Raw genomic sequence first — 17,230 nt, forward strand, 5'->3', positions numbered from 1 at the left:
GTCTCTAGTGTAGGCCAATCAGTTTCAAAGTCAATGCATACATTATCAGAGCATGTTTGTTTGCATTTTTTACCACAAGCACGTGTGGTTAATGCAGACTCAATGCCTTGTAATATGTGTGTCTATTTGGTTTTTGAACATTTTAACACCTATATTATTTTAAACTACGTATTACCCTGAAGGTGAGGCGTTTATATTCTTAGGTTTTTTCGGTAAAGTCACGTAGGTAAAAAATTTAAATTAATAAAAGTAAAATAAAAATAAAATAAAAATCACTTCATCCTGAGGGCCAGATGTACATGTCTTAATTCACTGGCCAGGTGGTGTTGGTCAGAAATGCCATGAGCTCTGTGGTATAGCGTTTTGATGAGAGAATTATTTTGAGATGGGTGGTGGTGGGAATGGGGTTTCAAGTAGGAATCTGTGTGGGTGGCTTTCCTGTAGACAGAATGTCCCAAGGATCCGTCAGGTCTCCTCTCAAACAGAATATCTAAGAATGGTAGTTTACCATCTTTCTCCACTTCCATGGTGAATCTGATGGATGGGTGTCTGGAATTGATGTGGTCCAAGAAGTGGTTCAATGCTGGGAGGCCATGTGGCCAAATGACGAAAGTGTCATCCACATACCTCTTCCACAGGGAAGGACGCAGGGTGGATGTCTGGATGGCGTCTGATTCAAACTTTTCCATGAACATGTTGGCTATCACTGGTGACAAGGGGGAGCCCATAGGGGTACCCTCATTATGTTTGTAGAAGGTGCCATTCCAGGTAAAATAAGTGTTGGTGAGGCAATGCCTAACCAGCGCAGGTACATCCGAATTCAATCCATGTTGGACCAAGTCCTTAATTATTGTTAGGGTGTCAGGTACTAGAACCTTGGTAAACAGAGATACTACATCAAAACTGACGAGGATATCATCAGGAGATAGTACCATGCCCTTGACCATAGAGACTAATTGGGTTGAATTGAGTACTGCCGAAGAGGTCTTGCCTGTGAAGGGAAGCAGAGTATCTGATAGAAACCGGGCCAGTTTGTACGTAGGAGAGTGAGGCGTTTAGTCAGTCCTGCCGGCTGAACGGTACTCATTCTGACCACGAGGTGGCAGCTTTTTTCTGCCACCTCAAACAGGAGGAGCATTTCTCTGGCTGTCGCCTGACCAGGTTGGTTGTAATGTCAAGGTACTCAAATTGTAAATGTTGTGTGTGTACTCTCCAACATACTGGTGTGTGTTGAACTAGTAACTAACGACATTTAAGAATAGGTTTTTTACCCTTTCTGGAAATAAAACTGATGCGAAGATGTTCAAAAACCAAAGAGATACCTTTTTCAAGGCCTCATTAACGACACATCTGCACGATGTAACCTAAAAAACACATTATTAGGGATAACATTGGTCGCAAAAGCCTTACTACTTCGTGTAAAAAAAAAAGCTTCTGCTCCTCTTCCTCGTCTCATATTCCACAAACATTGAAGACGAGGTCATGCATTGACACATACCGACACGCCACCATGGAGCTTGCGCACCCCCCCCCCCCACTGCTAGCGCCATGAGCCACTGGCTTCGGAATGATGAAAAACAGGAATAGGTTTTTACCCTTTCTGGAAATAAAACAGGAAGTTTTAGGATGTCCAAACACTAAATATATACCTTTTTGCAAGGCATCAAGTCTGCATTAACCACACATACTTGTGCTGTTCGCCTGTTGGTGTTCTCTTAAGATGTAAAAAAACCAGAAACCTTTAGCAAGGAATGATAGGTGCATTAACCACACATAGTTGTGGTGAACATGCAAACAAAAAAGCATGCTCTGGTAATAGGTTGTGTTCTGTTTGGTGTTTAAACACCTTTCACAGCTCTTTTATTGCCAGAAAGGGTAAAACCAATACTTATACTTTGATACTGAAATGAAAGGTCCCAAGATTTGGTTTTTATGTTGGCAGTGCTTGTGTCTGTCAGTGCTTGTGTCTGTCACTCCCGGAGATATGAACATTATTCAGTTAGACTTTTTTATATCAAGGTTTAATTGGGTGGTAAAATGGGGCACCGCAGTGCCGAGATGGTAACTACCTCGCTTGGTATACAGGAGGTCGAGGGTTCGATCCTGATACCTGTATATTTTGTGTTTGAATATTCTCCCCGTGGTCGCGTGGATATTTCTCCAAGTCCCCCGGTTTTTGCCTCCACATTTAGAATCAGTACTCACGCGTTTAGAGTATTTGGTTGTTATAAAATTCCACGTGATAAGCAACTTCGTTGGGCCAACATTTGTGATAGCCAGGTTACGCTTCTGAAAAAGAGCTATATAGGCTCAGTGGGCCTTAACTGGTAAAATAATAAGTTTAGTTTAACACGTAGGCTGTCGCGACCAATATCATTAATAATTCACTGGTCAACAAAAAAAAAACATTTCTTTCTGGCCTGGACTTTGCAGCTGTTCTAGACTAATTTCAGGGTGCTGATTCCAAATCTGATCTCAGATTTACTCTATCACATCTAATTTTTATGCTATCGGCATACCCCATTTTCATTGATTTTACCCGAAATTAACTCTGTCACTTATGATTGCAAGTTGTTGCGAGTCAGTGACTGCTTTAGTGTTAAAATATGGTGCTGTATTTTTGGATAGTGTGTATAATATCTTTGTATGTAGATATCCACATTTATTAAATATTTTTCTTCTGCAGTTTTTATTGAAAATGCAATATTTGATATCTCAAAAACCTGATGCGATAGACAAAAACTGATGCCAGATTTGGAATCAGCACCCGAAAATTACCTTAAAACCGTTGGAATAACTTATGCCAGAAAAAGTGTGTTGACCAGTGTAATAGAGGTCTTTTGGGTTAGATCGCACAAATATTTGTGTCGTTAAAACCCGCCACCATCCGACACAGCCAACTAGTAAGGGTTGTCACGTAAACAGAACATGCCAATTCGTCACTGGTACAGCACACCAGTGTGTTGGAGAGCCAAGCCACAACATTTACAATCTGAGTACGAAGTTTCGCCAGTAATTACAACTAGCTTCATCAGGCGACATCTAGATTTGTGGAGAAGTCCACCTGTTTTGTTCCTTATATAGAGGCGTAGATGTGGTAACCACGTTGCGCTCTTGCAGAACGTGGGGTGGGGGGGGGGTCAACGAATTTCAAAATAATCTCAACTCGCAAAATCCATCCATCCAGTTCATCATGGAACTCTAACACAGCGTTTACCGAAAGAAAACACATACTGACGCCTTTCTGAATGCAGAGTCATACCATCACCCCGCACAGAAGTCTGCTCTTATCAAGACGCTCATTCATCGAGCTAAGAAAGTGTCAAATAGTGACAGTCTGAGAAGTGAAATTCAACATGTTAAAGAAGTGCTGCAAATGAACGGTTACAATGATGCACAAATCAACAGAGCACTGAATGCCAAAACCAAATCAAATAACAAGAGCAATTAAACTCTCCAAGTAATTAAAACGATCAAAATACCGTACATTGCGAGAGTAACTGATAAACTAGCCAGGTCTTTGGAAAAACAAAACATCCGAGTCAAATTTCGCACGGTACATAAAATACAGAAATTAATATCTGGTACAAAAGATGTATTACCGAAGCTATCAACAGAAAGTGTGTACAGGATTAACTGCACGTGTGGTAAATGTTATGTTGGGCAAACAGGAAGAATGATCAGCACGAGACTAAAATAACTTCAGAGAAATATTAAATTCTCCCAAATACAAGTGTCAGGAGTAGCAGAACACGCGTGCCAACAAGGGCACTCAATTGATTTAGATAATGTTGAAGTTCTGTGCAAAACTAGCTTCTACTGGCCGACACTAATTAGGGAATATATCGAAATAATAAAAAAAAATTACAATTATTTTAAGCGTTCGAATAGTTTCTGACTTAGTGCTGCATGGAAGCGAATAATCAAATACTGTAATACATTCTTTAAATGCATGTCTAGAAATGGCACCATACTTCAATAGGGATTATCGTTGGTACGACTATTTTAATACACACAATGGACAGGAAGGACAAGATAAAAGGAAATCGCATAATGCACATGCATAATATATGTTGACTCATTAATCCCCCCCAGCGCACCTGAGATTTTATCATACCTTGATAGCTCATGGATTTTCCCTTAAGCCATCGTTACCTGTGTTAGTAAATGGCGGCTTGCCATCCTTTTCCACCTCCTTGTGTTGATGGCTCTTTCCTAGCTCTCTCCGAGCTTACGTTTACAAGCATCTCCTTTGAGAAACAGCTCTTTGATTGAGGTAGACCTACTGTCGAGTGTGCAGACCTCTCCTACATTAACATTAGCTGCCCTGCCCATCTCTAAACCTTTATAAAAAGCTATTTGATTGGTGTAGACCAGACATGGGCAAAGCACGGCCCGCGGGCCGTATATGGCCCGTTGGGCTTTTTAATCCGGCCCGCCGAACTTGTCCAAATATTATTATTAAATTAAATTTTACCTTCCTCCTATAATGCCCCCATTTCCCCATTAGATGGCGCACTTTGTGTAATTCAACAAAACAAGCAAAACTTAACTCGAGTTCTCTCCGAATTTCACGAGTCCGTTCTAGACCCCACAGTTTTTTTTAAGAGTTTTAAGCACAGAAAACATAATTAAAGTTTGAAAAATCATTAATTATACAAATTTTTCAATAATTTCCTTCTTCACTTCGATTTCAATTTTCTTTAAAAACTTCTTCTCACCAACATTACCACTCATTATCACTTTCTCCGAAGGCAAGTTTGTAAAAGATTACATGGTACAGACAGCAGACATCTTGTGTCCGGAGATCAAAAGCAAATTTGAAAAAGTCAGTTTATCACGCAGGACTGTGACTCGCCGTGTGGAACTGATTGATAAATATATAGCCAGTCAATTAAACAAAAAGTCTGATTCCTTTGAATTATATTCACTAGCACTGGATGAAAGTACGGACGTAAAATACACTGCTCAGCTCCTCATTTTTATCCGAGGCATTGACGACAGTTTTGCGATAACAGAGGAGTTTTTGACCATGGAGTCCTGAAAGGAACAACGCGGGGAGAGGACTTGTATAACCAGGTATCTGCTGTCATCGAAAGAATGACGCTACCTCGGAGTAAACTTGTCAATGTCACAACGGATGGATCGCCAAATTTAACTGGAAAAAATGTTGGGCTGCTGAAAAGAATCCAGGATAAAGTGAAAGAGGAAAACCCTGTCCAGGATCTTATTTTCCTTCACTGCATCATCCATCAGGAATCCCTGTGTAAGTCTGTATTGCAGCTTAATCATGTCGTGAATCCAGTCGTAAAACTTGTGAACTTTATACGAGCAAGGGGACTTCAGCACCGTCAGTTTATTACGTTCCTGGAGGAAACTGATGCGGATCATCAGGACTTGCTGTACCACTCTCGTGTCCGCTGGTTAAGTTTGGGGAAAGTGTTACAACGAGTGTGGGAGCTGAAAGAGGACATCATAGCATTTTTGGAGTTGATGGGGAAATCTGACGAATTCCCTGAGCTAAGCGACAAGAACTGGCTTAGTGACTTTGCGTTTGCTGTGGACATATTTTCACACATGAATGAGCTGAATGTGAAACTGCAGGGGAAAGATCAGTTTGTTCACGACATGTACAAACATGTGAAAGCCTTCAAATCCAAGCTCACTTTGTTCTCCGGACAAATTACGAACAAATCTTTCGCTCATTTCCCCACACTTGCCATGCAGGAAGAGGCACCGCGAAACGCAAAAAAATACAGCAAATCGCTTGAGGACCTGCACGGAGAATTCTGCCGTAGGTTCTCTGATTTCGAAAACATTGAACAGTCACTTCAGCTGGTGTCCTGTCCCCTGTCACAAGACCCTGAAACAGCACCACAGGAGCTGCAGTTGGAACTGATAGATCTTCAGTCTGACTCCGTCCTAAAGGAGAAGTTCAACTCTGTTAAACTGAATGACTTTTATGCTTCACTTAACAGAGCCACGTTTCCAAACCTCCGGAGGACTGCACAGAAGATACTGACTTTGTTTGGCTCGACTTGTGTGTGTGAGCAGACATTCAGCATCATGAACGCCAACAAAGCCCGTCACAGATAAAAGTTAACGGATCAGCACCTCAGATCTATCCTGAGAATTGCCACAACCAAAATAACTCCAGACTTGGATGCACTGGCAAAAATGGGAGATCAACAACACTGTTCCCACTGAAACTGAAAGTGATGATCTGTTGCTGCAGCGAGGTTGGAGCCAAATCTCCATCACACAGCCTGCGTGGCTACTCTAACCTGTTAATGTAGATAATAAAGAAGTTCAAGTGAGGTAATTGGTTTGGGCGCAGGCCTCATGTTTTCATGATGTTTCATCAGTCATGTTACGACATGTTTTTGTATTGTTCATGTTCGTGCAATTTGTTAAATTTCCTTGCAATTGAATGCTTTGCTACCTGTTAAAGGCCAAATCCTTTCATGTAATGATTTTTACATGTCATTTGTATTAGTTCACACAAACACTCCATCCATCTGTTCCTGGGCCGGCCCCTCTGTCAAATTTTATAACCCATTGTGGCCCGCGAGTGAAAAAGTTTGCCCACCCCTGGTGTAGACCTACTGCAAGTTACGGAGACCTCTCCTACATTAATATTAGCTGTCCTTCCCATCTCTAATCCTTTATAAACAGCCTGCCTCAGCAGCGTTCTCCCTCTTTTTTCACCTGATGACGACTGTTTGTGTTGCGATCGAAACCTCGTGATATTGTTGTCAATGTGGCTTCACCGAAAGACCCAAAAAATATGAATTCCTGCAGTCACGAAAGCTTTAAGTCAAGAATAAACAGAAAATGAAAAAATAATAGGCATTATCCTTTCCGGCAATAATACAGGAGGTGTTAAGACATTCAAACGTGCTGCCATACATCTAAGAACGGTTCCCTTGATGTAAATAGAGGACTTGCCGTATTGAAATACATGGGGCACATCAAACTTCTACTCATAAGAAATATTATTGATGACATCCCACCACCTATTTAAGGCTCACACTGGACATACCTGTCAACCCCTTATCAGTGCCTATATTATTACAGAGCAATTAAAATATCAACGTTCTCTCTACAAAGTCCCATCACAAGGGAGAAACACAAATAGAAATTTTTTGGCCCGTATTGAAACGGCTGTATGCCGTATGGACCTGAAAACTCAATTTCCCTGTAACAAGAACACGGGTAAACCATATGGGTTGACAGGTAAGACACTGGATAACATTTTCCCCAATCCTAGCAACTGCCCGATTGATGATGGTGTCTGTAGCTACCAGTGAAATATCGAACCTTCCCTATTGTTAAAACGCGTGTGGATCGCTTTACAATAACTTCAACCGTGGTGCTGCTGCAGCAGTATACGTAAGAAGGTGGCCACGTTTGTTCATCACATGCCAACTTTATTAAACGGCTGTGTCGGGTGTAGGAGGGTGTATGACACATACTTTACTTAAAACTAGTTACAATTTTTTTTACCAGGTAAGGCCCCACTATACAGTAGGCCCTCGATTAATGTTTTTAATCCGTTCCACGAAAAGCACTGTTAACCGAAATATAACTCTTAATCGAATGCACTTCTAAGTTGGAAAATAAGTAAAAATTACCGAGTCTGCAAGAGAGCTGTTGCCACTGTAATGTGAACAACGCCAGTTGAGGTCTCAACGCTCAAAAATTGGCATCGCCGATTGTCTGAGGGCATGGAAAATTGGCACCCGCGTGCATAACGTAAACGTATCGTTAGTTACAATGTTAACATTAGTTGAAACCATAGGGTCCTATGAGAGCCGAAACGTGAACCGCAAAAACTGTTAACCTATGTCACTGTTAACCGAGGGACTACTGTATGGCTCTCTGTTCAGAAATGATAGCTAAACGAAGTGGCTTATCGCATGGACATTTATAGCAGCAGCCAAATACTCTAAGCGCGTGACGTTGATTCTAAATGTGAAGGAAAAAACCGGAGGACCTGGAGAAAAATCCACACGACCATGGGGAGAGAGAGAGAGAGACACGGCAAAATCCAAAAATACACCCGGCGTCAGGGTTGGGATGGAACCCACGACTTACGCAACCTGCCACGCGAATCACAAATGAATAATTTCTGAATCACACATACACAGCCCAACCTCATGACAGAATCAGAAGCAAGATATTTATTTATACTGGAGGAATCCGATGAGCTAAGAATCTCGTTTCCACAGATATCCAGTATTTCACAGATCACGCCCTGACTCAGCTAAGCCAAATTTTGGAGGAAGCCAGAAAAGCCACCAAAAAAAAACTGAAAACGTCACCTCGAGAGCTGTGAGCTGTGCCAACGGTAGGAGGTGGTGTAAAGCCAAACTAATCTCACGTGGGGAATGTTGCACGTGATTAAGACTCGAATTAGAGACGTTATCCGTGGTCATTGTAATAGTAGAGTACAGAAAATGCAAATAGCGTCCGTATAATGTGCACTGGCAATTGTAAAAGCTATGTGCAGCATCCCCAACTTACTTAATTTGGAGCTTTCGTGACTGCAGGAATTACTCTTTGGTTCTTTCGGTAAAGTCACGTATAAAGAGAAAATAATAAATTAAATACTAGCATACGACGTTTCGATTGCAACACAAGCAATCATCAGGTATAAATGAAATAGAAACACCAATCTAGTATACTTAGAAATGTAATGTAATACAACAGAGAGTCGGATAACATAACAGTCAACACCCTACCTGGTTGATTACGTGTATGTCTATTTCTCTATGTATCTCTGTGATATCTGTCTCTACTTATATGTCTGTCTATATGTCTCTGGTTCTGTGTTTTATCTCTCTCTCAAATTTAGCATTCTCAGGAAAAACATAATCACCCCCAACTTGTCAGTTGTTTGAAATTCTGCCCAGGCTTATTCTGGAACACCACGCTCACCCCCCGTGTTTTGCTTCGTGGTTGTCCATCTCTCATTCTCATTGCGTTCACTTTCCATTTTATTTGCAGCAACAAAAAAGACGCCACTCGAGCAGGAGAAACGCAAATTGTTCCTTGCCATTTAACAACTTCCACATCTGCTTTGTAGCGATGGTAGGTGACTTGGCATCAAACTGTGCAGCAGTGATTGTGTCCGATGCTTCCACGTTCACCTTGAGAGGGAACAAAAAAGATAGGCCCAAGATCAGACATCTGTGAAAAGAACTTCATAGCTCATCGGTTCCTCCAGTGTAAATGCATATTCTGATTTTGATTATAAACCCGTGTTTTGCCAAGTGGTGTAGGGTATGCGGCACGCAGAGTACCAGAGAAACCACAATACCTCACTGCTGATCTCAAGGTGCATAAACCACGTGAATTCCGGTCATCCTCGCAGAAGCAGCAGTGGCTTTTGCCTGCTAGCCATCGAACAAAGATGGTGATCACCGCATCGAGCGGCCGTCTGGAACACTCTTCCCTTCCGATATTAGGAAGCCACTCGGAGCTATGCGCTTTTAAATAATCTAGATTGAAAACTAATTTCTGTAGAACAGTTTTTTGTGTTTAGTTTGCTGTCCTTTCCTAGCGCCTCTGATTAGCATGGTTGGCTTCGTACGGCGTGAAATAAGTTCAACATACGTACCACATACATACGTACCACAAAATGTTTGAATAGATCAAGAGACACACGAACAATTAAATAATATCAATAACAAACACAACGACACACAAACGTCAAAGTAAAACAATAACCGAGACACCCAGACATCAACATAAATTACCTTATATACTTAAATAGTGCCTTTAATCTAAGGCGCTTTACAACAATTATGAAAATATACATACGATGACAGTGGTTGAAATAAACAGTGGGGTTATTAAACGTGGTGGTGTCGTCATGGGTGGGGCATAGATAAGAAAGGGGCTGCGCGTGTGACAAGGGGAGATCGGCGGCAGGGGGAGAGAGAGGGGTGGGGCATAGAAATATAATCGGTGGCAGGGGGAGAGAGAAGCTGTGTTAGTGAATATGACTCAGAGAGTCGAGAATAGCTGCTAACATTGGCAGGCAGAAAGGGGGGCATCATAGCCAGTTATGACCTAAACCGGTGAATAACGTTCTTCCAATGATTGCTGAGTTTGTACCCATCTTCTCGGTTGAAATTGTGTCTGTGTTTATATATCTGGATGGCTTCATGGATAAATCTTTGATGGTAGCCCGAAGGTTTGCAGAGTACCTTAGTCTCGGAAAAAAACAATATCGTGTGAACCCACCGTGTTGAAACAGTGATCAGCCACGGCAGAGAGATTGGTTCTGCCGTGTTTCAAATCTGCCTTGTGTTCGCGAACACGTTCCGAGACATGTCGTTTCGTTTCCCCGATGTAACTGCTGGCCGCAGACACACCTTAGTTTGTAGACAGATAGTTATATAACTCTTTTTCAGAAGCAACTTAGCCACAATGTAATGCTCAACGAAGTAGCGTATCGTGTGGAAACTTAAGTCAGGCAAATACTCTCAGCACATGCTGATTATAAATGTGGTGGGGAAAACCCGGAGTGACCGGATAAAAATTCACGCGAGCATGGGGAGAGCGACAAATACAGTGCTTCAAAAATGTTTCAACATTTCGATTTAAAGCTTTCGTGACTGCAGGGATTCATCTTCTTGGTTCTTTCGGTAAAGTCACGTAGAAGGGAAATAATAAAAATAAAACATAATAAAATACAATTTTCACGACGTTTCGGCCACAACGCAAGCAGCCGTCCTCAGGTGAAGAACAGTTGTGGCCGAAACGTCGTGAGAATTACTTTGTTTTATTTTTATTATTATTTCCATTCTACATTACTTTACCGAAAGAACCAAGAAGATGAAAAAGCTTTAAATCGAAATTTAGTGACTCTACGCTTGCCAAACGTGCACCCCCCTGATGGAACATCTTCGCCGGTTAGAAACATTTAGGCTGGTCGGCTAATGATCCATCCTGGGTTTAACCATATATATGTGCGTCTAAGTCGATGTGTTTCTATGTGTGTGGGTCAATGTCTGTGTGTAAGTCCATGTGTGTGTCTGCCTTTTTTTATAAATACAATAAAAGCCACGTGTTTCTAAATAATAAAATAAGTAGGATAAGAATGTACTGTACCACAATTTTGGTGTTTTAATTTGCCGCGAGCGAAAGTGTAAAATAAAAATAAACTTGGAATAATAAATGAACTTACGTTATACCTGTAACTATGTCCAGATGCACACAAATTAACCCGAATAAACATAATCTCACTGAAATTTTGATTTAAAGCTTTCGTGACTGCAGGGATTCATATTCTTGGTTCTTTCGGTAAAGTCACGCAGAAGGGAATATAATATTTGTATTATTTTGTATTATTTTATTATTTCCCTTCTACGTGACTTTACAGAAAGAACCAAGAATATAATCTCACTGACCAACCAACGCACAGAGGGGGAAGTGTGACTAAGCTGGAACGAAAACATGAAGATATTTAATTATTATTTTAATAATAATAAAGTCTACAGATATCTAATTTTGTATCGTTAATAAACAGTGTGTAACAAAAAAGTTATGAATTTTGTTTAGTTCCTGGGTAGTGTTACTTTTTATATGCTTATGCCTTAAAAGTACAAAAAAGGCTATACTTCCCCTCAAACGTCGCTTTTGTGACAAGGACAGTGATATTTATAAATGTAGCTATTCATGAATCCCTGCAGTCACGAAAGCTTTAAATCGAAATGTAGCTATTTGCAATGATAAAACGCGGTGTGCATTTGTGTCATTCCTTCACGTAAAGTCCTGCTCACAAAAGCAAAGTTTGTGAGGAATAAGACATTTTCTATAATTAGTAGGCTTTAAGCAAATAAAAAAATAACACTTACTACCCAGAGGGAAAAAATCGTGTTACATCGTACGATCATCAAACATTGCTCAACCTCTATCATCTTACCTAATAATTAAGAGTAATACAAATTAGTAAAAACTAATATTTATTTATGTTTTAATGGGGCTGTTAATATGCGTGACTCACCCCTCAACCGACGGCGCGCGTGTGGGCGTTGCCAAGGGCAACCCCCCAGTCAGCGTTCCGCGCATGCGCAAACGTGTGCTGTCGCGCGCTGAGCGACAGCACACCTGATGATGATTGCTTGTGTTGCAGTCGAAACGTCGTGAGAATTTTTATTGTTTTATATTTTTATTTGAAATTTTCTTTCCGTGGATTTCACACCTGATGATGATTGCTTGTGTTGCAGTCGAAATGTCGTGAAAATGTTTATTGTTTAATACTTGTTTTATTTTATTATTTCCCTTTACGTGACTTTACTGAAAGAACCAAGAAGATGAATCCCTGCAGTGATGAAAGCTTTAAATCAAAATGTATCACTAATTTGTTAATTTAACTACTTTAAAGGTGACGGATGGGAAAACGGAATAGCCTATTCCCACCGTGGGGCTTAGGGCGTACTGCCTGGCAAATTCTTTTCGATTTAAACCCCACGGTCCTAGAGTCAAATCCCTTGCAAGCGCGCGTACACAGACAGACAGACAAATAATTTGTATAGGTAAGACTAGCGGTGAGTACCCGGCGTTGCCCGGGCGACGGAGACAGACACACACATCGACTTAGACGCATACACACACATATGGACTCACACAGACAGACATCGACTTTAGACACACACACATGGAGTTACACAGACACTTTGACTCACACACACACCGACTCACACACAGACATACGTGGACTCACATACACATTGCCCTACACATATGTACTTACACACACACATATCGACTAAGACACACACACATGGACTTACACACACACATAGACTCACACACACATACATATACTGACACACACATTGCCCTACACACACATACACATATGGACTCTCACACACAGACATGTACTTTAGATACACACACATGGATTAACACACACATATCGACTCACACACACGCATTGACTTACACACACACAGAGTGACACGCACACATGTATGGACTTACACACACATGTGGACTAACACACACACACATATGGACTGACACACACATACACATCGACGTACACACACACATCGGGCGTTTTCCGTTCGAAAAAGACAGACACACACAAGGACTTAAACACACACATGGACCTACACGCACACACGTGGACTCTAACACACACACACATCAACGTGCACGGCAATCCCCGATGATGGCACAGCTATCAGCATCGCAGTAATACGTATCAGTAAATAGCGTGACGTGAGAAATCGAAACAATGGAAATGCATAGAATAAAGAAGCTGAAATAAGTGTAAATTAAAGAGCAGCAGTACGCACAGGTAAGTTGAGAAGCAGGCTGCTGTCTAGATGATAGACTGGCAGTACGTCGACTCAATGACATAAGCATTGGTACAGTCGACATTAAAAGATGGCAATACGGGCCGGCAGCTGAAAAAGCAGGATACAGTAGACATGAAAGGCTGGCAGTACACTGAGTGAGATAAAGAAGCAGGCAACAGATTATAGACTGGCAGACACTCATAATGGCCAAAAGCCAAATTAGCAGTGTAGATAATAGAGTGCGAGTGCACTGACGTTAATGAGCAGCCAGCAGTCCACAGCACAGACTGGCAGTGCACCATCGCAGCGTCAGATAAGACAGCAAAAAGGGAATATTTAGCAATTTAATAATGAAAAATACGTTTTCTGCACACAAACATTATTATTGCAATCTTTACCAACTTATTTGTTTCATAATAGTAAACAATGAACCTGAGTTTTCTACACACAAACATTATTATTGTAATATTTGCCAACTTATTTGTTTCATAATAGTAAACAATGAACCAGAGTTGTTATCTGCACACATACATTATTATTGTAATATCTGACAACTAATTTGTTTCATAATAGTAAACAATGAACCTGAGTTCTTAGCGAAAGATTAAATAAAATTGTACTTTACATTGCCGTGGTGAGGCCTAGTTCTGTGCAGAGCCCGCGGCCTCGCCTAGATTGCCAGGCTGGGGGCTGGGCCGCTACCCCCCCCACCATCCCCCCGCCCACGCTGCAATAATACTATCTAAGCGCTATAATATTAGTAGTAAGTGCACACATTGGGGTGGGGGGGAGAGAAAAGGACATGACACTGATGAATTTACCGTCAGGGTTGTGTGTATTTTTTGTTGCATTTTGAACGAATGCAACTTGGGCGGGGCAGGGAAATAATTAAATAATGCGAAATAGCACTGAATTGTACATTTAACTACTTTAAAGTTTACAGATGGGGAAACGGAATAGCCTATGCCCACCGCGGGGCTTAGGGCGTGCTGCCTGGCAAATATTTTTCCACATAAACCCCACACGGAGACTTTTATATATAAGATTAAATTAAAGTAGCATTGCATGACATATTTCATAAATCTTGTGTTCAATAACTTTGGTTATATACCTTTCTGTTTCGGTCTCGGTCGAAAGTGTAGTTAAACTTTCGGTTTAGGCTTCGGTATCGGCCAAAAGTGTAGGTAAACTTTCAGTTTCGGCCGAAAGTGTAGTTAATCTTTCTGTTTTGGCGTAAAGAAAATATTTTACTTTCGGTCTGATTTCGGTTTTGGCCGAAACCAGAAATTCAGTTTCGGTCGACCTCTAGTCTAGAACCTCTCCCTGGGGCCAGAGTGAGTACGGCATACGAACGGGCCCGAGGGGGCATAGTCCTGGTGAAGGCCTGAGAGAGGGCAAGTCAGGACATGGTAGTCTGGGTGAACCCGAGAGGGCACGTGACCGGAACAGGGTAGTGATAGGGCTTGAGGGACACGTGATGCTCAGTCGAGATCCTTCGGGAAAGGTCTCGAAGGGGGCGTGGCGGAAGGCGGAGCGAGGCCACGCTCAGAAGCATGAAGGAGCGGTCTTGGGAGCATTCTGGGGCTGTTCTCTGTAATCAACCCTCTGCGCTACATCTCTCCAAGCTTTGGTCTCTGCTCGGCATTGTGCGGGAGTCAGGATGTTACTGGCTGACCCGGTGATGTAGTTACCCTGTTAGGGTCTAGTAGCGTGTGTACATTATGTAGCTAGCCCTGTTGGGGCTGTGTAATAAACGTGTTACCTCCAAGTCAAGTGTGTGCCTCCATGAATAACACTACACATAGACTCACACAGAGACCCATTATAGACTCACATAAAGAACCATAGTTTGTTCTCTTTCCCTGTACCTCCGATTAGCATGGTTGGTTACGTAAGGTGCGAAAGAAGTTCAACATACATACAGTATATGCATACACGCCAGACCACACTGTGGTGTGTTGCCAAAACCTCAAAACCTTCGAGGCCTTCAGCACAATATCCAAAAAACGGATCAACCGTAAACAAGAGCCCACACACTCTGGGACCTCATTGTGGGAAGGTGGCGGTGGATGCCGAGACACTGTGTGTAGCCACTTGTATCGACTTATACACTCCACGGCGTTGCTTTGTCTGGGATGGTTGTATTAGGAAGCCGTTGGAAGCTGTGCACTTTTAAATAATTTCTTTATAACAGTTTTTGGAGTGTTTAGTTTGTTGTGCTTCCCCCAGCACCTCCTATTAGCACGTTTGGCTATGTACAGTGTGAAAGAAGGTTCAATGTGAGTACATATACCCAGCGTCACACCAGACATCGTTGACATCCAGCTGAATTCTGCAATGCGGATCACAGCTGCATGTGAATATGGAACCCACGACAGCCTCTCTCTCATTCAAACCTCCGCCGTTGAAGCCACCACACTTCTAACATATCATAAGCAGAATATGTATTTATACTGGAGGAATCTGATGAGCTATAAAGCTTTTTTAACAGATGTCCACCAGGGACCTCCCTACCACACAAATCAAATCTCTGCAGTGAAAAGGGTTCTGACAGCTCACAGACAATAGGGGGCAAGTATTCCTTAAACGGAAGTTTGAAGAATCTCTGAACATGTGGCTGCAGAGCATCAACCCGTCAATCGCTTAGTGAACTCATGCCACTGTGTTACTCATTTAAGAATGCCACGTGGATTAAACATTAACTCATGAAGCCATCCACTGGATTTTGCTAACTAATAGAAATAAGTGGTCTAGTCGACCTATAAATGCTCTGATATTTGTGTAGTGGTATAGCGTTGGCTGCTGGCAGAAACGGGAAACTGCAGGGTACGGCAGTACTCGCGTCAGCAGGCCACGATATATATGAGGCAGGGACATCTAGGGGAAAGGTCACGGAAGGGGCCCATCGGGGAGCCCTGGGAACCCGCTAGTCGGCTCTAGAAAGTGGGCGTGGCCGAGGCGGAGCAAGGCTACGCTGGGCATATAAATGGGGGCTCTGAGCAGGAGCTCGGGGATGTTGCTGGAAGTGGGATCCCCACATGCTGCTCAAGTGCATCATCATCACCATCATAAATATGCTAAAATTTCTCTTGATATGCAAATTATTTTGTCAAGGCGCTCTTCCTCCTCCCTCCCAGCTTAAATAGACGCTCCAAGCCCAGGACGTGTCATTCAGACTCTGTCTTATCGACAGACCTGGTCTTCACCTGAGGACGGCTGCTTGCGTTGTGGCCGAAACGTCGTGAGAATGATTTTATTATGTTTTATTTTATTATTTTATTATTTCCATTCTACGTGACTTTACCGAAAGAACCAAGAAGATGACATCACCATCTCGTCATCATCACCATCTCCTCGTCTCCGTCTTCACCATCCTGGGGCGCTGTTCGTCAGACAGCCTACCAACTGTTCTAAGTAGTGCTGCCGACAATAGATGGTCTTAATAATAAGTGTGCACCCATGTAGGGTGTGTGTCACCCCGATGGTGTTTGTTAATAAAATAAGTGCCTCCAAGTATTACTGTCTCCGAGTTGAGGCACGACATTTGCGTAGTGTAATAGTGCCGACTATTGTCCAGCAACGGCAACTGTGGTGGACGAGCAGAACACACGCCGGTGAGCGTATACACGGCTGTGTGTGTCGGCAGGGCGAAGGAACTGGGGCAAGGGTCATGGAAAACCCCATCTGGAAGCCCCTGGAACCCGCTAGTGGGTTCTGAAAGGGAGGCGCGGCCAGGGCGGGGCCAGGCCGCGTCGGGTAGCATAAAAGCAGCTGAGAGCGAGAGCTCATGGCTGCCGGTTCTGGGAAATGGACTCATCTCAACGTCACTGCCGTCTTCGCCACCTTCATCGCCGACGTCTTCGCTAGATATTGCGCGGCCGGATAATTGTTGGCTGTCTCGGTCGGTG

The 17,230-nt window shown here is 42.5% G+C and overlaps 1 protein-coding gene across 5 annotated transcripts in view; it reads right to left on the minus strand.

The window, feature by feature from the left end:
- The window catches only part of LOC144737961 (uncharacterized), a 41,482-nt gene that overhangs the window by 13,060 nt on the left and 11,192 nt on the right, over positions 1-17,230 (minus strand). For 2 of the 5 annotated variants that reach the window (XM_078620870.1, XM_078620874.1), the window contains exon 2: positions 9,059-9,152. The exons of 2 other annotated variants lie outside the window; for them this stretch is intronic. In XM_078620870.1, coding sequence (XP_078476996.1) covers positions 9,059-9,152 — 94 coding nt within the window. Of the gene's footprint in view, positions 1-9,058; positions 9,153-9,322; positions 11,378-17,230 lie in introns of those variants that run through there. One more of the 5 variants, XM_078620871.1, reaches the window with a different exon arrangement.

The sequence above is a fragment of the Lampetra planeri genome, chromosome 76, assembly GCF_965212315.1.
Source record: "Lampetra planeri chromosome 76, kcLamPlan1.2.h2, whole genome shotgun sequence".
Taxonomy (NCBI): Eukaryota; Metazoa; Chordata; class Hyperoartia; order Petromyzontiformes; family Petromyzontidae; genus Lampetra; species Lampetra planeri.